Source organism: Anabrus simplex, chromosome 8 (genome assembly GCF_040414725.1).
Source record: "Anabrus simplex isolate iqAnaSimp1 chromosome 8, ASM4041472v1, whole genome shotgun sequence".
Classification (NCBI taxonomy): Eukaryota; Metazoa; Arthropoda; class Insecta; order Orthoptera; family Tettigoniidae; genus Anabrus; species Anabrus simplex.
Genome location: NC_090272.1, coordinates 6,697,086 through 6,720,874, shown reverse-complemented (window position 1 = coordinate 6,720,874; position 23,789 = coordinate 6,697,086). Strand labels below are relative to the sequence as shown.

At 38.5% G+C, this 23,789-nt stretch overlaps 1 protein-coding gene across 1 annotated transcript in view; it reads right to left on the bottom strand.

The window, feature by feature from the left end:
* eIF2Bbeta (eukaryotic translation initiation factor 2B subunit beta) overlaps window positions 1-19,818 on the bottom strand; it is a 134,582-nt gene extending 114,764 nt beyond the window's left edge. Inside the window, exons 1-3 of the mRNA XM_067152646.2 lie at window positions 19,605-19,818; window positions 19,390-19,476; window positions 14,890-15,019 (exon numbers count right to left, since the gene is read on the bottom strand). Of these exons, the coding sequence (XP_067008747.1) occupies window positions 14,890-15,019; window positions 19,390-19,476; window positions 19,605-19,669 (282 nt within the window). The 5' untranslated portion in view covers window positions 19,670-19,818. The remainder of the gene's footprint in view (window positions 1-14,889; window positions 15,020-19,389; window positions 19,477-19,604) is intronic.
* Between the last annotated feature and the right edge of the window lie 3,971 nt (window positions 19,819-23,789).

Sequence of the window (23,789 nt, the reverse complement as noted above, 5' to 3'; positions counted from 1 at the left end):
TATGGACTTTCTTGATTCGCAATATTCTGCATAGTTTCTTAAAAACATCTGACATGAAATTTGCAACCTGATCTGTCAGTATGATATTTGGTATACCGAATACACTAATAACTCTGCTAATCAGAGTTCGTACTATAGTTTCAGCACTTTGATTTGGCATAGCACTCGCAATTAAATACTTGGACAGCTGATCCTGACAGATGAGTATGTATTTGCTCCCTGCTTCCGTTACATTTAAAGGTCCTACTACATCTAGTGCTATCTTTTCAAAGACTGTTTTAGGAGTTTCCGTAACCATCATTGGTGCCCTTACTTCAGGCCCGGTAATCTTATTCCTTTGACACGATGGGCATGAGCGTATGTACTTTTCTACATCCTTCTGCATCCCTTCCCATTGATAGTGGTCTTTCATCTGGGCATACATTCTCGCTATGCCCTGATGGCCTGTTACTAGTGACTCATGACATTCCTTAATAATCTCTCATTTCTCTTGTTCTGTTAGCTCCGGGCTAGTGTCCCTAGCCTCTTCGGTCAAGTCCTCCCTATCACTACCTTCTTCACTTTCACTCTCAGACTCTGTCACCTCTGCCGTGGCGTCCTCGGATTCAGAGCTGAGTCTCCATGGTTGTGCATTATTATCTGTGCTAACAGGTGATCCTAAGGTGTCACTAGCTTCATGCTCCTCATTACTAGTATCTTGGTCATTATTACCAGACTTAACCACTCGCACTTCTTGATCAGGCTCTTTGTTCCTAACTGGAATCCTACTTAAGGCATCAACGTTGCAATTACGCCTGCCTTCCTTGTACACTATCTCAAAGTCGTACTCGGCTAATTTCAACCGGTATTTAATCAACCTAGAAGATGGGTCTCGGACATTAAATACCCATTTCAAAGGCTTATGGTCTGTTACTATCGTAAAATGTCTGCCGAACAGGTACGGCCTGAAATACTTCACGCTCCAAACAATCGCTAGTAATTCTTTCTCTGCCACTGAATAGTTCTTTTCGGCCTTATTTAAAGTTCTACTAGCATAAGGTACTGGTAAGTCCTTATCTATCTGTCCTTGTGACAGCACTGCTCCTAAGGCCTCATTACTAGCGTCCGTAGTCAATATGAAAGGTTTCTCAAAATCCGGGTATTGCAATATCGGTTTTTCTGTTAACTTATTTTTTAAGATCTGGAATGCATGCTCTTGCCTTTCCGTCCACTCATACGGTACTTCTTTCTTAAGCAGCTCGTACAGTGGTTTCGCTATCTTACTGTAGTAATAGCCTGACAAGCCTACAAATCCTTTCAGCTGTTTCGTAGTGGTGGGCTGCGGATATTCTCTTACTGCTTGGACCTTCCGGTCATCAAGTTGAACACCATCCTTGGTAATCACGTGTCCTAAGAAAGCTACCTCCGTTCTTAGAAATTAGCACTTATCTGGACCTAATCTGAGATTTACTTCTCTCAATCTTTGGAAAACATCACGTACTCTCTGGTTGTGATCCTCTACAGAGCTAGCATACACAATCAGATCGTCTAAATACGCCAGGCATTTAATGCCTTCTAACCCTGTTAGTGCCGTTTTCATTAAACGCGTAAAAGTCGCTGGCACGTCTCTGAGCCCCATGGCCATCCTTTTATATTGATAATGCCTTCCTAGGGCAGAAAATGCCGTCTTTTCTCTGTCCTCAGGCTTCAGTAATACCTGATGGTATCCACTGGCCAGATCCGTAGTGGAAAAATACTTTGCTTTCCCTAAAGCATCTAATATCTCAGAGATTAACGGAATAGGATACGTATTTCCTATGGTAACATCAGAGAACTCTAAAGTCCACAACTACCCTCCATTTTTGCTTACCAGAAGTGTCCATTTTCTTTGGAACCAAAAGGATGGGACTGGACCATGGAGAAGTTGAAGGAGTTATAATATCATCCCGTAACATTTGATTTATCTAGCGACCTATCTCTTCCTTCTGAGCCTCAGGTAACCTGTACTGCCTCACATGAATTGGAGGTTGGTCTACAGGTGTTGGAATAGCATGTTGAAGTATATTCGTATGCGTTAATTTACCCCCTTCAAGATGAAAGATATCCTGATAAGCCGTACAAATAGCATAAATTTTCTCCTTGTCTTGGGGAGCTAAGTGATCCACTCTAAGCAGCTCCCGTATCCACTGCATTCGAGACTTGCCTTCCTGAATATGATTATTATTATCATCATCATCCCTCTGCGCGATCGGGCTCTTTGCCTGACTTTTGCTCTCTACAGTTACGGCTTGTTCAACTCTGTGTATTTCTGCTGTGATTTAGTTTTCTACATCCAATAACTTAACAATAAGGCTTCTCAATCACCACTCCTTGTCAGTAGTATTCAACATACTAACAAGTGCGACATAATCTTTGGCTCTCGTTAAACACTCGGCTAGATATACGCCTGGTTTTACTTCCTGTCGCTCTATCAAGCCTTCGGCTGCCTGTTTGTCTACCTCTATGGCCACGATTTTTTCCACTCTTGGTTCAAGCACTACCCACATATCCTCCTTCGCACCCAGTGGGTATCTTTTACCTGCTATGACAGCATAGCCTTCCTTATAATTTAAGACGCTGTCTCTTAACACGTCCTTTCCAATTATACCACCCTGTTTCAAGTTAAAGTCATTGTCCACTACATGAAAGTCCAGGCATCTACCACCAAAGGTGATTCGGACCTTTCCTTTGGTTTCCTTTGAACCTTTCGTTATTCCTCTTAATTTCAAAATTTCCTTGCAGTTAACCCAAGCACCATAAGGAACACTACCTTCCTTGATAAGAGAGACGTCGCTTCCTGTATCGATTAAAAATCTTAGGGCATCTCTACACCCGGTTACCGCTACTAGTACGGTACCTTCCTCATGCTGTCCGACCTTAATGGGACTGATGGTCTTCGGGGAGGTCTCAAGCGTCCCTGACTTGCGTCCCCTATCTAGTTTAAAGCCTCTCTTTCGGTATTGAACCAGCATTCTTTGGCTAAATGCGACCATCTCTTACAAATCCTACACCGCGCCCTTTCACGTGACTTATCACAGGATTTATTATTATTACTGTTACTACTCTGAATATTCCTAGTTCAACTTCTAGGCAAGAACTCTGCCTTGCCTTTGGACTCACTATCTCATCTGGTGTGACACTGCCACTGTAGGTGGCCAACCTTGCTGCAAGCATAACAACGCCTGGACTCTGACTTCAAGTCTCTACGTGGGCACTCTGCTTTCTTGTGCCCTCTTTCATTGCACTTAAAGCACTTCGATCCTATACTATTTGTGCGCTGTTGGTAATTGGAGTGCGCACAATGTTCACCTCGTTACCTGCATCCTTATTTCGGTTCTGGTTAGCTAATTTCTTTTTGCACTGTCGTGCCCAATGACCTGGCTTTCCGCAATAATTACATCTCATCTCTCCCGCGGAGTTTCTTCAAGGAGTAAGGGATTCCTTCGCCTTTGAGCCCTGATTTTTCTGCTTACAATTCTTAGCCATGTGTCCCTCCTTGCTACAATTAAAGCATATTAATAGCACTTTATTATAATGGGGAGATTTACCAGATTTTTGCGTCCGCTGCGCGGCCTTGCCCTGCCACCGACTTCTCATGTGGCTTACCGGCTGGGTATGCGCGCCTTCTCTTCTAGAAGCCGTACTATTCCTGAGGAGTGCCTCTCTCTCCTTCTTCCTGTCTAGCAATGGCTACAGCTGCCTCAAAAGTCTGAGGACTACGATCCTGTAGCTTACCTTGTATTTGCACCGTATGGATCCCCTGAATGAAAGCCGCAATTGCGATTTTCACTAGCATTCTGTGCTGCCCTGTACGATATCATACCGGTTCATTTTCTATGATAGCATTTCAGAACATTAACGCTATTTCCTCAACCCTATGTGCCCATTCGGCAACAGTTTCCTTCGGTCCTTGGCTTTTTGGAACAATTGACACAAATACTAGTCAAACGTGCCTTGTTTGCCATAATACTCCCAAAGAGCGTCCTTAGCTCTTTCCCTGACTATATCACATCGAGATAACAACTTTTCGCGAGCAGAACCCGTAATCTTCGTCAAAATATATTTAAAGAACAACGGTTGGTCCCTATCCTTAATCATACTCTGTGCGGCATCCACATTAGCGATAAACTCACGCAATTGCTCTGGTTTAGCACCACTAAATTCGTGACCTATTAACCGGTATCCCTCAGTAACTGACACGTATAAATGGCCATCTTGCGCGTCCCACGCACTATCTTAATCAGATACATTATCTGGCACATCATTAGGTACATTAGAATCTGCCATATTTACAACACTTGTGGGTACTTACCACTGCCCGAATATCTGCCGTCTTCTCTTGACGTCCCGACATTGAACTCCTCCAGGTGCCTCTGCTTGCTGCTGCTCCTCTATCCTGATGTCCATTGCCTCCTGCGTCGCCTGGAACGGTAGGTCTCTCGTCTGCTACTCTGGACCGGATCTGCGAATCTTCTTGCTTGAGCTAGCCTCCTGTGCGGGGCTCTTAAAAAAATCTGTCTCTTCACTGAGGCGGAACCGAAACCAGTACCCCACAGCTGCACACCAAACAAGTTGGTAGTCTGTCGTGACACAGGTTTTGCCACGACGAATAGTGATGAATAATCAGATTGTTCCCCGAGCGGTAGGGATGTTACTTCAATGGGCCTGGATGATTTGCTAAGTATGAAGAGACGAAGTCCTCTGCTTCCCAAAACCTTCTTCAATTGTAGACTGATGAATATATATATTGCGCCATTCCCGCGTCCAGGCATGGACACAAGAGATCCTGACTAGCTCTAAATTCAATTGGTTCAACGACTAAGTTTTATGGGTATGGGTTCCGTAAGAGAAAAAACGTTCAAGTCGGTTAATGGTAGATTCTAACTAACGTTGAAACGTCTCTTACCCGTTACTAGTTAGATACCATACTCTTATTAGCTCATAGAGAAGTTGACGTCAACTGAAGATACCACTATCTTATAACTACTACTTATTCTAGGAACACATAGAAAGAATGCTGAGGTTATACTATCTCACATTTATTTAAATATTAAGTTAGACATTATAAGAAAAATCATCTTAAATTCGACCAATGAAAACTTCTTGAAGTGAGTAATTCGTTGTTATTCCTACAGTCTGTATTCTTCACCAACATCTCAGAGAAATCATATCCTCCGAACTCATCGTAAATAAGCGCATTCTAGGATTCTACCATTTCATTTCATGAGTCCATTGATCTCTCAAAATTATAGAATATTAGAAGAAATATTACATAACATTTGGGAATTATAAAGGAACATGTGTTTTCATTCATAGGCAATTCACTTACGAAGTTGGGCGATAATGAATTAAACTAATATGAATGAAATTAATTATATTTACATGTGCCGTACTGGCAAGAAAATAAACATTAAAATCAAGAATATTAAGAGTGTTGGATGCATCCTTTAAGAAGAAGAAAAAAAAAAAAAAAATTGTTCCAATTACTATTTACAATATCTCTGATTAAACTTTCTTGAGAAATAAAGAACGCTTATGGAATCATCGAGTTGGTGTTCAGATAAGAATTGGAGTTCAAATTGTCTGAATATCAGTTATTCTTCGGATAAATATGAAATTCAGTTCGTTACTACCTATTCCTTACTCACAGGACTGACACATATTTCAATTTACACTAACTGTCTGTATCGATGCAGGTGTAAAGTTCTCAATTTAAAAAAAAAAAACTATCTCAGAACTTCTCCTGATTTTGAATTGACAAGTACACTCACGTATGTTTCACGGTTTAAATATTCACATTCACATGCTCAATTGCCTCTTAGTTACTCATATTTCCCTGTGTTACTCACCATAAGCTAAGCTATGTCCAGTGTAAGTCGTAATCACCCTCCAAGTAACATTATCATAAGATTTAACTTATAAACTTGAGGTAATGTGACCTTAATTTCAATGATAAGTATTAGTCTACGTGCGTATTTGGTTGTAAGAAACGTCATCATACATACCCTTATGAAATTATCATCACACCTACTACTAACGGAAAATCTACTTGGTCAGAAGACACTATCTTCGACTAAAAATAATCCTTTTTGAATAGCTATGTCACCAGTGATTAGTCTAGTAGGTTGAATATTGTTCAGAATAATGTTATACACAGTGAGAGTTTCAAAAACATCCGAAATAATTCAGTGAAGGCTTAAATATTATCATGACTACATGCATGACTCTCTAGACAATCCTAACATGGATAAAAACATTGCTCTATCAATCTCGAGATCGTATCCTAAGCTATGTGAAAATGCATAGGATTAAGAATTATCATATGGAATTGGCAAGAATTCACTGACACTCTCAGAAACATCACTTGAAAATCACATCGTCTCAACTTAGAACAACTATGACTATCTCTCTCGAAGAAATAATAAATATGACCATCATAAATCACTATCATCCTTAATACCATATCTATAACGCGTCAATTATTACTCACATTTCACGTATAATAAATCTCTCTCTTCATCATATGCAAATCACTTCATTAAACTGCACGTCAACGTGCCGTGACATTCTTAAAATGCCCTCTTTACTTCCTGTCATCATAGTGCCAAATTTAACATCATAACTCTGAGTAATCTACTGCCTTATTCCTCCATAAACACTTCCTATATACGATCTCGCACCGAGTGACTTTTATTAAAATAGTATACACTGGTGTTAATGTCAACTTCACACTTTACTCTTCACTGATAATAGTAATAACACTAACCATTTACTCTCACACATCACTGGAAACATTCCGATCGGAATATCACTTGGTGACCACGCCTACTAATGAAATTGACATTTCATATAGATGAATACCTACTTCCAATCATCTCATCTATACGTTTATCTACACACTGTCTTCGCACAAATACAGATATCAACATATAATTATAAAAGGTAATATTCTCTTACTTACGAAAACGACTCAGATAATGGACTTAGCTTTGCTCAAGGTGATCTCGATGTCTCCTCATCTCCGGTCATCTGAGATTAGGATCTCATCATCTGGTTCCTCCACGAGTGATCGGGTTCATCGTAGCTCTCCACAATTGATTACTGGTCATCTGGGATGATCAACATCGTATCGCCTCCTCAGGATCCAAATAACGTTGCCTTGCTTCTTTACAGGCTCATAGTGGAATCTCGGACGTATGTAACAGAATAATAACAAAATATGTGATTCATTGCTGTCATTCTTCAACTAATATGTCTCTTGTGAAGCTCAAATTGTATGGATTTTGCTAAGGTACAGTTAGTCCAATATGCTAGCTCCAAATCGACTAGGATACTTATTAAGTATTTATTCCAATTTGAAAAGGAACTTCTTTCCTTTATATCTTTATTGGTGCGAACGCACTCAACAGCTGATCATTACGTATCTTTTACTATTAAGCGGTATCGGGCAAATTTATTTAAGCTCTGCGCCACTTTGTGACGTAGCTCTATTGTAATCTGGTTTATCTCCTTTTATAGTATTTTATCTTTCGCGCAGCGATTAAATCTTGATAACAAGTGTTGGGCGTGTAGCCGCGAATTATATTTCCTTCCAAATTACGGTATTTACTCCATATGAATAATCTCTTTCAGTCTAGTCCTACGTCTTCTTACTGCTTCAACGTCTGATTATATAGTGAGTGATGAGCAAATTTTTTTCTTAAATAATAGGTTTAAATAATGTCCATTTGTCATTCCTTTCCTGCGCCTTCTATACATGGTTCTTTCCATAACTGACTGATGAAAATAATTACATTTCGGCCTGTACTGACGTTAAATGCATTTATTTTAACATTTTGATCGCAGAGACTCCATGTTTGTTCCTACCAGCTCGTATAAAGAACTGTGAAACGGCACATTAAATATATATAAGTATACACAGTATTTACAATCTTCTTCTCGACCTCGAATATTAGAATATAGAAGACTTGGCGCGGTCGAAGTACCATATTGAATATTCTAAGTCCAAACTCGGACCTTATTATTATTATTATTATTATTATTATTATTATTATTATTATTATTATTATTATTCGAGACCTGACAGACAGAGCTTCCGCTTGCACTCCTAGTAGAATCGTTCCAAAAAGCCTCGACTAGGGGGTGTATCCCTGTGTTATACCCTCTCTACATTACGCCCTTCGAAATTCTCTTCCTATGGTAACTGTCCACAGACACACCTAAACAAAAACGCCTCTTTCCGTTCACTTACTTTTCACCTTTTCTGGAGAAATACTACGCAATTTTAGCAGGGTGCAGCTTCCTGCTTTGTGACTCATCCTACTTCGACCAAGCCATCCTTCTAATTGCACAACTTGTTGCTTATAACATTTGTGTTCCTTCAAACTCTTAAGACCTATCTGGTTCTTAATTTTACTTATTCTCTTTTCCCATTATTGTTATAATGATACTTTGGCCTCACTGCCATTACATGGTTATGAATATTAACTCATAATTTCCCCATAATACTGTTACAAGTGAACTATGTAGCATGAGTGGAATGTAATTTTTTAAAGACTTTATTGGCGAAGTACTATATAATGTTTTATTTATCATGACCTAGCCTGTACTGTTATTTGTAGAGCATAAGATAATTTAATGACCTAACCTGTACTGTATAATGTTGTAACATAGGCATTTGTAAATAGTAGAATTCTGTCTATAGTTCCTGGAAAGATCCAGAAAGTTACATAACTTTTGTACAGGGTGTGTTACCTTGTTGGTATGTGTTCTAGAAAGTGTGTTCTGTCTATTCTGGAAAAACACGACTTTCGCGATCATGCGTATTCTAGAATGTTAGTCAAAGTTCGCGATCGAAAGTAACGTTGTGATTGGTGAGTCTAGGTGGCGATAGGGAACACGTGCACGCTGATTGGCTGCCTCCAAGGCCAGTAATTCCTATATATAGTGAGCGAGGCAGTGTTCCAATGAATTCTGTATCCTGAATTCTGTCGGTCTTGGTTTATCTGTCTGAGAGCAGCCTATCTGGATGACATCCCTCCGGTTTTCGGGATGGCACACTCCTCGGGTAAGCACTCTTGAATTCCATTCCTGCTAAAAATTCCGTAATGTTCCGATTTGGTTTTCATACAGGAGTCTGCCCTAACCTCGCCTAGATTCACCAAATTAGTTACTTATGACGCCTTAGTTTTTCAGCTAGACTTACCTGTTCGTTTCCGAGGCATTCCCGTTTTGTTTCACTAAAATATGTATATTGTAGTTTAATAGTATTTCCCTTGGGGTTTGCCTCTGATAGTTCTGTATCACTTTAGGTACGCTAGATTTTGGATAACCTGTAAATTGCATTGTACTACTGCATTGGTAACTAGATGTACAGTTGATTTGTAATTTGAATTTACACTGCTACGAATAACCTATGTATATCACTGAACTTATAGCTCATAACTTGGAATGTATATGTATAATTATCTTGTAAATATTATTTTAAAAACTAAGGATCACGGTGATTCATTTCGGAATCCGCTATCTAAGCCATGTCCATGCCTTTGGTAGGTTCCCAGCCCTTCCATCTTCCCGTTTTGTCGTTCACTAGTTGGCCCTACTGATAGTTACGTACTTGTTTTGTTGGAGATCCGCGTAAAGGCTAGTTACTGTTTTTCCGAGTGTGTAGTGTTTTCTTATATTGTGTATTGTACTCTTACCTTCCCCTTTTAACTGTGTTTGTGCCTTGTTTGGTGTTACCACTGTAGTAGAGGTAACAAATACCAATGCATGTCTCAGCGAAACCATTCCTCCTACGATCCCGGTTACGGGTTCGATCCTCGGAAGAGTGAGTCCTGAGCTCGAACTGGGGGCGGACACGACAATCCAAGGATTCATAGATACAGTCAAACCTCGATTAAGACAACTTCTATCAACTGAAAATCACTTTAACTGAATGTGTAACTGAATTTTTATAAAGAAACTTTAAAGTTCTACTATGTAGGCTACTGTGTTTATGAAATAAAAAATTCAGGAATATAAGTATGCTCGTATTATAACTTAATATTTTAATTTCAACACTTTATGGGCTTTACATCACACCAACACAGGTAAGTCTTATGGTGACAATGAGATACAAAAGGGTAGGAGTGGAAAGGAAGGAGCTGTGATCCTAATTAAGGTATAGCCTCAGTATTTGCCTGAAATGAAAATGGGGAAACCACAGAAAACCATCTTCAGGACTGCCGACACTGGGGTCAAAACCCAAAAAGTGGAAAAAATTCTGAAGAACAGTAGCAGTTATCACTAAGCATGCAAGGTTAGCCTCACTTCCTCTTACACATGTGAGCTGGCTAAACTCATCCCTTAACCTCTCACACTAGAAAATGGGCCTACCCAATAAGAAAACTATTAAAGTGCCTCAGAATGAAAAAGAAAATGCAGCAATGTTTCTTTGATACACACAACAGATTTGATCACGCATTGTACCAACAGCTTCTTAAATATAATTAATGCTTTCCTGTAACCATGGCGAATAGAATACTTACCAAGATCACTCACCGAGTTCAAGCGTGCTCCCGCAGAGTGTCACTAGTGGAGCCAATCACCAACGCTACATGGTCAGCCCTTTTGGTGGAGGTTACACTGATATGCAAATAACCAAATACAACACCTAATTGTTTAGACGTATGAATACAGTAATACTGTCAGAAAATTGTAAATAATATTCTCAGTCCTCACGAAGAAATATCTTTGGACTTTAATAAGAAAACACACAAGATAAAATGGAACATTACGAAAAGTGAAAGCTTTACATACTCACAAAAAATGCTTTCTTAACAGGGCATATAAAACATTAAATATTCTGTGTTCTTAATATGCCCCTGTAGGAAATAAATCCTAGCTATGACTGAGGAAAGAGATATTTAGCTCGCATTAAATTACAAGTTGCAATTCTTTAATTGCCTTTTGAGAGACACTATTGGCTTTTGGGGCTTCGGTCAGAGAACTAGAGTGGGCATGAATTTGGCTACAACTAGGCTGACCTTGAACCTTACTGCTCACTGTTACCATCACATCGTGATTCTTGTTCCTTGTCCTCTTGATCCTGTCTTCATTCTGTGGCGGTATTAGTATAATAACTGCCAACTATGACTTTTAGTAGGGATGAAATTTAAAAACGATCATTTAACAATAGGTACGCAATAAACTACAAGACAGCCATTGTCTGTACATTGTTAATTGTAGTGCATTTGAAATCTAGATTGTACCCAAATTGTAATATAACGGCGGGCAATCACTTCGTCGTTGGACCTTTATGGTACATTACTATCTACGAACTTAGTATTGGTTAGCTCCGCCACTTGATTTTCAACTGTTTATGTAGCGCACTCTTGCATCAGCCCCATGAATTGAGTTGTCGTAATGTGACTCGCACAGTCAAGATGCCGGTCGAGTTGGCTCCTGTTACGATTGTCTATAAGGGAACCGTGTGTATCTTCAAACCACCCTAGCATGATTATTCAGTGCTTCTTAATCCTTAAAATTGTTCTGGTGGGTGGTAGTTTCAACTATTTGGGCCAAAATGAGTTTTAATTTATAATCTGTGAGACCGTTGCTTTTTCTGCTGTGTGTGCTTGTTCCCAAGGCATTACTGCTATTTTCAACAGTAAGTTATGTAAAAGATTTACTTTATGCATCACCGCCATCACTTTGGTAAGTCGAATCCTGCATAAACTAACTCTCGTCTGTGGATGTTAGAGTGCATCACTACATTGAAACTTGCTTGTTGGGTTAATCAAAATGTCGAAACAGCATGAAATATTATTTCTGTATTTCACCTGGAAGTGCCATTCGCCTTTGAACTTTGTAATTTTTAATGATGTGAACATTTTTGTGCTGGAAATTATTCACAAGTGTGAAGTTCAACATGTCCATTTAAATTATTTCCAATTCTAGTGGGTGAAATTTGTTAATTAAACCGAGTAATACTTGAATAATTACAAAGGTGTTGTAATTGTTGGTATATTATTTTCTATTATCAGCAACCTAACGGGACTGGTTATAACTTATCTTGAAGAGTTGAATACTGTTATTTAAATTTCTCACCTGTGTAAAGACTGAAAATTTAGTTTTTTGAAATCAAGTGGTCTGTTTATAAGGTTGACCACCCAGGGGTGTCGTGACGTTTAAGCGACATTATTTCCTAATAGTTGCTTTCTAAATGTAATGATTTGTAATTCTACACCAAAGTGAATACCGAAGTGTGCTTTCTATTTAATTTATTCAATTTATCATTTGCCTTGAATTGATTTTCATAAATTATTATTATTATTATTATTATTATTATTATTATTATTATTATTATTATCTCTTTATGGTCATTATTTGGTTTTCATGGCTTCTGCTTTTAAAGCTGTTCACCATTTATTGCATTGTTGTGGGATGCTCCCTTCTTTTGTTGATTAGATAACGGAGTCTGCCTCGTCGTGCATTGTTGTTGCTGTTACTTGGTTGTTGTGATTACTCAATGTAGAGGCCTGTTACTTGCTTATGTGATATGATGGTGATGGTGCAGTTAAAGTATTGGTCACGGAAAAGCATTTATCTTGTTTTAATTGTTTTATTTATTTTATTGCTGTTCTCGAGGTTTAATATTTTTTTTTTAATAAACATGGGGTCTTCTCCTTTCTAGACTGCATTTCCTTATCGTAACTCCTTTTAATGTGAGCGTTCCGGTGGAGTTAAGTTAATTGGTTGTTTCCTTAAAAACAGTTCTGTGTTCACTAAGGTATCTTTTAAAAACCAAGTTATAATTATGTGCGGTCATTTGGCCTGTTAGCTACTTAATTATTTTAAAAATAAATTTGGCAATATCCAAGTAGTGTAATTAAATGCTGATGAGTTAATTGTGTAAATTTAGGGACGGTCATACCCAGAAATTGTGCATATAATGTATAAATTTTGAGAGTACTCTTAATTCTAATTTTTTCCAAACCCGAGCTCGGAAGGTAACATAATTGCCATGTTGGATTTAATTTACTTGTTTTTTTAAATTTTAAACCTTTTAAAAGCCTGATCATTCCATTGTGTCTGAAGACATTTAAGTTTAATGATCATGCACTTGAGTAATTTTGAAAAAAAATGAAACTTGGTATTTAACTTCTTTTGTCATTTTTGAATTCAACTTTGTCTGTCCACCACCCTGTTTTTCTTTTCTTAATTTATACTAAATTTGTTCCTTAAGGGTGATGGTGTGTTGTTATTGTAGTTGTATTGCTCTATCCTTTCTCTTGATCCACCCTCTGTTATGGTCCTACACCCTTGGTTTGCCCAGATTACATCGCTTCCCAGTCTGTGTCTTGTGTTTTGATCGAGGCCTACTCTAAGTAGTTGGGGTGATTACGTGCTGGGTTGGCCTCTAGTCTCCCATGTGGGATCACTCCGGATCAGTAGAACTTGATCTTTTATTTTCTTTTTGCTATGCATTGTTTTTCATGTTTTAATCGGCTGATGATGACCTGAACTAGGGTCGAAACCGGTACCACTTCTACTTATTATTAAATAAGAATGTAATCACTGCATTTCTTATTCTTTAGTATTGAATAGGTTGAACCTCTTTATTTATTATTTCAATTTTAACTGTGACACTTTTCAATACGGAATAATGAAATTTTTATCTTTGAATTCCATTTGATCAGACCACTTAAAGAAGCTCTAGGAGGGCAATGATTTGAAGATGACGAGAGTGTGGGAGACTTACATAAAATCAGCTTTATGGTCCGTATCGCACTTCAATATATTCACAATTAAGTATTTATTTTTCAACTTAGTCGATACAATTACTTTGTCAATTTATATATTTTTCATCTAAACAGTGTTATGTGGCTGAAGATGTTGATAATATACGAAACATGTACCACTTTTAACCATTAAGTTGCATTAAGCAATCATTGTATCGACTAGGTGGAAAATAAATAAATACTTAATTGTGAATCTGGTGTGGAAGACCTCGTGCACAACTGGCTGGTGACACGACCCTGTTCTTTTTATGATGAGGGAATCAAAAAGCTGCCCATATGCTGGGACAAATGCATTTCCAAAGCAGGAAACTATGTGGAAAAATAATTTGTGCAATACCTTGTGTTTTTCAAAAAATGAATTTAAATAAAAAATAAAATCCTGTTTATATTTGATCCCCCCCATCGTATATTGTGGATACTGAAAGACATGAACATGAATAGGATAAATATAAATACAACGGCACGTCAGCCTCAGAAGAAGGAGTAGTAGAAGAGGAAACAAAGACAACTTCCACATCTTCATACACTGCCATTTTCCTTGTTTACATATACTCTGTGGTGAGAGGAGAGAAATACACAGAATAAATGGGCCTAAAACAGTCGATTTCTTCTGCGTGACAATGCACAGACATACCTGTTGTTTGCAATTTTTAAAATCATTATATGGCATACATAATGTGATGACATTTAGGTATACAGCATACTTACGAATCTGAAAGGAGAACAATTCACAACTGCCACAGAAGTCATAGCACATCCGAACAGAACACTAAGTATTGAAAAATGATTTCCAGGAATGCTTCCAACCATTTTACAAATGTTGGCATGTGTGTATCACTGTCAAAGGGAATAACTTTGTAGGAAATATTGTATATATTAGCTGCCTTGGTGGATCAGTGATAGAGTTTGCCAGTTTAACACTGGCTGAGGTAGTTGGTTTTTGAAAGACTGCTATGTATTTCAGCACAAAAGCAATTATGGGAATTTCATTTTTGAACTCGCCTTGTCCTCGCAGTTGTAAAAGTAAATATAGTAAATGCATATGTTAAATACGTCAGCTCCTACTTATAAACTAACATTAACTCACCTTCCGTCCAACAACGTACTCCTCTCGGATTATTTTCAGGATCCTTCTGACCATGTTACCAACTGATGCATGAATAGGAAGACTCTTGATTAACCGCCTTCCTTCAGCCGAAATGAGCTTCAACAATTCCCTGCAATAAATCAATCAGGTCATTAACTGAAAGACAAATAAAAACAATATAAATCAGAATCTTCATTAGAAGAATAGAAAACTTGTTCTCATTAATTATTAAAATTATTCTGTAAATCTTCAGATAAGGACTGACAAATGCTAATTTACGAATAAGCATCATGAATTAGGTAAAAATACTGTCTACTCTTTAACTAACTTTGATAAGATCAATCTCGGGAAGAAGAGCAAAGAAAGGAGATGATAACCAAATTTTACTGAATGACAATCTTTTTTTTTTTGCTAGTTGCTTTACGTCGCACCGACTCAGATAGGTCTTATGGCGACGATGGGACAGGATAGGGCTAGGAGTGGGAAGGAATCGGCCGTGGCCTTAATTAAGGTACAGCCCCAGCATTTGCCTGGTGTGAAAATGGGAAACCACGGAAAACCATTTTCAGGGCTGCCGATAGTGGGGTTCGAACCTACTATCTCCCGAATACTGGATACTGGCCGCAATTAAGCGACTGCAGCTATCGAGCTCGGTGAATGACAATCTCTTCAATGAAATGCAAATATACAATCACAGGACACACAAGTGAAGCATAAGCTTGCTTGTGATGGTTTTTTTTGTTTGTAATCATATTACCCACTCGCGCAACTGAGCAATCCAAATCATGTTCTTGTTGTCTTGTATATGGCAAGGCTGGACTTAAGACAACCAGCTTTCTTCCACCATAGAAAACCCCAGTGAGGTTTGTTGAGGTTCACTATGATGCATCAAGTTTTCATTGACCTATTCTGAGATGAGTAGCAAGGCAGCCAATGGAATTGCTTCTTTGCTTCATGTTTTACTGATCCTACATATCAGTAATATTCTTCCATATTTTGATTTCTGCACTTTATTTAAATTTTTGTACTGATGGCAGAATGAGTTCTTGGTTCAAAGTAGTTACAGGGGTTATACAAAGCTTTAATGTTTCACCTTTGTTGTTGATAGTATACACAGATCATGACAGGGAGGGATTCAGCTGGCAGTCTGTACAGAAAATTTGTAATCTAATACCTCAGAGTATGTAACAAGGAATAGTGAACATAATATGAAACTCAGTATTTCAAGAATTTATGTCAGAACAGAAGAAACCCAGGAAGACTGAATGCAGTCAGAAAGTGTGAAATTGGAACATGTGGATCATTTCAAGCACTCAGGATGTGTATTCCTCCAAGTGAAATGGAAACAAGTTGCAGCAAAGCTAATGCACTGGAACTCGCAATTGTAAGGGAAAAGAGTTCTCAAACTAAGCTATCTTCAGATCGTCGGTTTTCAGACTGACTTTGCTGTATGTAAGTAACAGCTGGGCAGATGTAGGATATAAGTTTATTCACAAGTCGGAAGTAACAGACGTGTAAGTAGAAAGAATAATTGCTGGTACAAACAAGTGGGGAAAACAATAATAGGATGGTGCTCGACAGGAGGAAATAAAGGCTAAGTTAGGAATAAACTCGATGGATGAAGTTGACCAAAGAAAGTGGCTTTGATGGTGGGGTCGTGTGGCACCTGGAGGATATAAGTTACCTATGAGAGTAATGGACTCGGTCATGGATGTTAAGAAAAATAACAACATGACGACTTTCTAATAATTTCATAATTTCATGATTAAAGGTGTGGAAATAAACAACGCCACAGAGCGAGCTGCAAATGGAGGATTGTGTAGGAGTTTAGTTAATACACAGAGACTTGCAGACTGAATACTGATAGACATAACAGTCTATACAGTAATGATAATTGTATGGCCTCAGCTACCATGTGCAGACACTTCAGGTTGACGCCATCTGGCGGTCTGATCATCAATTTCGAGTACTGTTTTTACTCTAGGCCCACTAGATGTCAGACCAAGTAAATCGAAACTCTCTTGGCCGTCTATGGCTGAGAATGAATTAATTTTGTCGAATAAACACCAAATGTGTCACCAGAGATCTTTTAAAAGCTGACATCGTACGACATGGAGTGTCAAATGGACTTTTTTCCGCCCTTCAAAAATCTGACTACCTCTGCCGGGTTTGAACCCGCTATCTTGGGATCCGAAGGCCGGCACTCTACCTCTGATCCAAAGAGGCAGCTAGTCTATACAGTAAAGAAGATGTATGTAACTAAGTTATTATTCTAATGGCTTTGAAGGGGAACAAAAAATGCACCAGATACTCAGATATATACCAAGCGATCACCTAATACTATCACCGGAAATATTTCCAAAAGGATATATGCAATTGATCCATTGTTTTCTTAAAAAAAAAAAAGTACAAATGGGGATTCATGAAGCCCATGCAGAGCTTCCAAGAATGATCAATGAGTAGTTTTCTAGCATAAACTTGATGGTTTTTAACATAAATAGGACAACGCCTTTTGACACTAAAAAACTAAAAGTGCAGTGAGAAATTGAGGTGGCAACCATGGCCTTAATTAAGGAACATTCCCAATGTTAACCGAAATTTCTGATGTGCAGTAGTAACATAATAGGCTACTGATTAACAAAAGTAACCTAAAACAACAGCAAGTCAAGAATAAATATGAAATTAGAAGCACATAAGCATTATTGCAACAAATTACCAATATAAGATGTCACTGAATAGTATACAATTTGATTTGAAGATTCACTAGTTCAACTCACAGAAGGTTGTTCACTTGCTCCAGACTAGACTGAGCAAGTCTGGCAGAATATGCAGGCATGATTGCCATGAACTACAATTATAACCAGTATTTGAGCATTCTTACCTCAATGACAGAAAGTCCTTATTGGTGGCACTTCCATACCATAATCAGATATTATTTATTATTATTATTATTATTATTATTTTCCACAAGTTGTCGATACAATTCAGGGATGGTGAATGGAGGAAGGGCATAGCACCACATACACAAATGTGCCTCCATCCCCACTTAAAATTACAATATTAAAATATACAATTATATCCTACATAGTGTGCTAATATTCAGTTACCATATTTACACAGACATGTATTTACATAATATTCGCAAGACCTGTTCAGCATTCAAATAATTCCACATGCATGCATGCACGCACGCACGCACGCACGCACGCGCGCGCGCACACACACACACACACACACACACACACACACACACACACTCTTCAGCTAAGCCAGCTCACTCATACTTACGTAGTGTCACTCACTCAGGATCACATAAACTTTCATCCGTCCTCCCACACATGCTAAACATTCACACAGTAGGAAATTATGTTATGTCCAGAAGGTTTCGTTATATATACATTTGTTTTGCCTCTTTACAAAACTTTTATGAAGGTAGTTCTTTCATCTGTGGTGAGAGTTCATTCCACAGCCAAGCAGAACGAACAAAGAAGCCACTTTGATGAGAGGCTGTTCTTACAAGTGGAGGGAAAAAGGACACACCTCGACCTCCTTGAGCGGAATGATAGTTCAGCCGTAAGCGGCTGAAAGGGTTTATGTGAATGTTACCTGAGAGGGATTTTCTCAGAAAGGCAATAGCCTATCTATTTGTTTACAGAGAACTGCTATTGGGGGCAGTGACCTGGCTGTATTTAAATTACTGTGTTAGTCTAAGTAATTAGTTGTTCTGCTCGGTGTTGAACTCCCTCTAATTTCGTCATGCACCATAGATACCTGAAGTAGCAGATAGGAGAGATAACGGTACTTCCCCAATGCATGCTAGGAATCTATCCTTCCTCGATGCTTGCCTGGCGCCAACCATTTTGCCCCAAAAAAGTATTCTTACTTATACAGAAGACAACTTCAAACTACTGATCACCACCATTTTCCTTTGTTCCTATTGGCCAGCTATGATCAGCTGTGATGAAAGTAGTGAATGTATTGTCTCCGACAGAGCGTGCATGATTTGTGGCTATAGCATTACTACGTTCAGTGTGAATAAGGAAAGAGCGGCATTTCAAGAAAAAACGCGCTGTTCATTAAAGCATACACCGAATAACCTTACTTTTTGTCACATTTTAGCTGGACTCCATGGATTACTTCGCGGCCGTAACCTGGGGTCTTATGCACCCAGACTCCCTTTGCTTGCCCCCAGCCCAATGGTCGTGTTAATAGCCGGACTTCATCTTCTTCTTCAACCATTACCGGACTTCTTCAAGGAACACTACGTCCAGTTGCTGGTACCCGGACCTAACCTACCCAGAACAATGTTTGGCACCTGTAACCTATGTATAATAACGACGTTGGCTAGCCTATGAGCTCATCGCAGGTGCCGTCATGTTAAATCCATAACCTATAGGCCTACATCACAGAGTGGGTATCGAAGTTTTACCAAAAAATTTTGCACGACGTGAAATAAGTTTACAATGATAGTATTTTAAAATAATGTATTTGCTGACTTACTTGGCAGTTTGCCACTCGGTTTGTGAAATAATCTTCTTCAATAAATCCACGGTATTGATAGTTATGTCATAGGATCCATTAATTTTCCTGCAATCATACAGAAAATCATCTGCTTAGTACTAAACATTGAATACACAAGAGCATTCATGTTGGAAAGTGAGGTTAGTTTTCCGCCATATGGTCAACTGCCATACACATGCACCTAAGTTACTTACCCTCTCTTAACATCAGAGATGAAATTGGTAACATATTCGTTTATTTCACTTTGAGTATCTTTCATTTTTTGTCCCTAAATTTTACGGAGAGTCTAAAATTAAATCAATAGTCAATACTAAGGTTAAATACTGTCACTTGTTTCACGCAAGCTACTCTTTGGTACAAAGAGAAAAAGCATCTATTACAAAGTACGAACCTTTACCTTAACAGCAAAGTGATCGTACACATGTTAATTTAAACATTTATCCATATTCAATCGCTGTTTATTTTCCCGTCAGCCAAATTATTCCAAATTCGAGATTCGGTTTATGTTTATCAAGAAGCCAATAATACCCTGTAATTGAAATTTGAGATATCTTTACTTTTGCTTCACTTTGAAAAACATTTGAGCACTCTCATAATTCGGCATTAATGTTGCCAATAGTACGGTTAAAGAATTTTCAACAGAAAGACAAGGATAATATTTTTTTGTTGCATACGGAGTATATCTTACTGAATAATTATGTACCAAACATCATATTAACATCATTCTAACAATATTTGGAAACTTACAAATATTATATACTAGAATAAGACAGGACAGTGCTATGTTGAGCCGTTGCCTACCCTATCATGTATGTGTATGTTCAGTCTTCAGCCCTAAGGCTGGCTGGATCCTCAACAGCTCCGCCATCAGCTGTCATAGATGGCCTAGGCATCACTGAAGAGGCGTACTAGGGAAATGAGGAGTGAGGTAGTTTCCCGTTGCTTTCCTCACCGAGCCAGAAGTTGCTATTACATATCAGTCTGCCAAGCCCACTGAAATGCATGCAGCAACGCGACCCTATGAGCAACATTTTCACACCATTCATAGCAGGGAGTGGCCGCAGAAGGAATGGCATTACTAGCATCACTCATACCTCAGTCACTTTCATATTGTCAAAGCCAAGTATACGACAGAGACAAATCAATGAAAGTTACAAAATTACTTTAGCTCATACCAGAAGACATAGTGCACTGTAAACACTAGGTCCCGCCAGCAAAGGCAATGCGCTATCAAAGAGGCCTTGAAATGCACTCATGGAAACGGGAGTCGTCCTAGTTCACCATTCTGCAACTAGAATCGCGTTCTTGCTCCCTTGTGTTCGCATGGCAGTATATGTCAATAACTAAATTATACCCTAAATAAAAAGATCTGAATGTTTTTTGTTAGTATTTACAGCACCTTATTTATAGAGTGGCGCTTTTTGTTGGCTTGGATAGGTCACTAAAAACTTTCCTACTGAGGGGCTGGTATCAAGTTTGAAAACTCTCTCGCTCTTCTACTAGAGTGGCTCAAAGCAATGCTGTCTAATAGAGGTCTCAGAAATTCTCGGAGTAAAAAAAAGAGGTAGTTTGTCGTCTTAACATTTTGCACACTTCATTTCAATGATGAACTTAAGCAACCCATCGTGAATATCTATTTACACTGTAAATACGTTCTGAAAACATAAGAGTCTGCAGTCAATTTAGAGACTACATAAATATCCATCTGTAAAACATCGTAAATACGGTATTGTAAAAATTCCACTCAATCTGTATAACACCATTATTTATGTGTATATTGCTGTATATATACTGACAGTATGCTTCTTATGAGAAGGCAATGTTTCTGCCTTTGTCGACCTGACACGTGTGCTTTGAGCATGACAAGCGAGGTTTCATTTGTTTTATTGGTGTAGCTATTTTTATCGCTTGAGAGGAGACAAGGTCGCCCGGTACAAAAGAAAATAATAAAACCACGCACCCCTAACAACTGACTCTTACCTAATAAATGAAAAGGTTAGTGGAATATTATAACCGGAAGAAGTTAACAGCGCTATCTACAATAAATACCTTAAGTGCGGTCAGTATCCAGTATTCGGGAGATAGTAGGTTCGAACCCCACTGTCGGCAGCCCTGAAAATGGTTTTCCGTGGTTTCCCATTTTCACACCAGGCAAATGCTGGGGTTGTACCTTAATTAAGGCCACGGCCGCTTCCTTCCCACTCCTAGCCCTTCCCTGTCACATCGTCGCCGTAAGACCTATCTCTGTCGGTGCGACGTAAAACAACTAGCAAAAAAAAAAACAATAAATACCAATGCACATATCAATGCGAAATTAGGTCATATAAGTGGTAATGAAGTTGTTTCTCACTTACAATATTTAGAAGATAATTTGTGTCTGATTTTATTACAATTTACCAGTGTATTTAGTGTGACAAAACAGATGATAATACAAGAATTCAGTATCCGAATTGAACATGTACTTCTGGAAATAGGTAGAATGTACTCTACTTAACCAAGTGTAGTGCGAGAGCTCACTCTCATTCCGATCCAGACCGTCGCAACGAACTCACATTCTGGTTTTGGCCGTCGGTCGCAGTGGACAGTGAAGCGACATATTCGACGCCCGACTGGAGCTTATGGAAGTGTGCTCGCTTGCTTGATTCAAATATGATGTTACTAAACCAACAGACGTCGAGTGTTATTAGTCACTTGTGAGAAAGTACGTATAATGTCATGGTATTGAAAGAAACTGCGTTCAGGATTACTTCTAATAGTCTTGTACAAGTTTCAGTGCATTTCTGCTGAAATGGTGCCGTGTGAAGAGGACCTCTACCGTAATCGGAGTATGAGGATGGATTTCATCGCAGTATTCAATATTCATACAACTATTATCTGCTAGATCATCAGAGCGACGCCAATGGAGGAGAAATGCATGGATATCCGCCTTAAACATATCAATTAAGGAAGACTTTCATCATTCAACATGAAGTCTGCAGTCTAAGTTAAGTCGATTACGTCTTATACTAGATAACTCTTCTATGTAGTTGTATTTCCCTTACTTTTGTGGCGTGGTCTTGTAGTTAATCATTTGCTTTTATTTCCCTTTATTTTTTTCTATTAATTACTTCTCCATATGAATTGTGTCGAAATGTGGATTTCCAACATTGGATATTTTAGTCTTACAGAAAAGCAGGTTTTACTAACCACGTGTTACACTCTTATAAGAGTGGTGATCACTGATAGTTTATCTGTGTGTTATCTTTGTCATCGTTAAACATTTAAGGAATGTTATGCTATTTGAGAACTGACATGTGTAATCTGAATCTAATATGGTAATATTTTTCATTTTCGAGGAATATTTCGGTAATATTTGGAGCTTACATTCACGCCTCGTGGTAATCGAATTTAGTGTCATCGAGATGTTAATTCAGATATCAGGTAATCATTCAATTTTTGAGTGCTTTAGTAAAAGTGTATGATAACGAATGTTTGATTGAATCTTCGATATCGATTTCAACAAATTAAGGTTTATTATATGTGTGTGTGATACTTTGCGTTATTTCTGACCACGTGTTTTATGTGAGATACTGTAATGGATGACAGTAATTGATATTGTGAGTCCTTCTGAGTGGAATTCTTGGATTAATTGATTATTTAATGGGTGTTATCATTAGTCCTGAGATAACCGAATTCTGACTAGTGTTTCGCGATGTTGTGATGAATATTCGACATTTGAATGCCAGAGGTGATAAATGGCAGTCTCTTGTTGTACAAGTGATCGTGGTCACATTAGCAGAGTCTTTTGATAATAATAATAATAAGCCTTGCAGTTGTACTCCTCAATATAGAATTTGTCACTGTGAGAATGAAATTTACCGGGCGAGTTGGCCGTGCGCGTAGAGGCGCGCGGCTGTGAGCTTGCATCCGGGAGATAGTAGGTTCGAACCCCACTATCGGCAGCCCTGAAAATGGTTTTCCGTGGTTTCCCATTTTCACACCAGGCAAATGCTGGGGCTGTACCTTAATTAAGGCCACGGCCGCTTTCTTCCAACTCCTAGGCCTTTCCTATCCCATCGTCGCCATAAGACCTATCTGTGTCGGTGCGACGTAAAGCCCCTAGCAAAAAAAAAAAAGAATGAAATTTATCCTGATATGAAATTACAGACAGTTGTCAAGTCTACGAGTGTATTTGTTGACTATTTACCGAGAATTATTTGGATTATGGCATAGATTCTTCCATATTAATAACTCAAAATACATGTTAGTTCAATTTAAAGTGAACTCAATTCATAATCATTCGAACTCAGGACCACGTGCTAAATTTCATGTTCATCATCTGAAGTGCCACTACGGAGTAAAGTCGATTGGAGAGTGTGAGTACTAATTTCATGACTTGT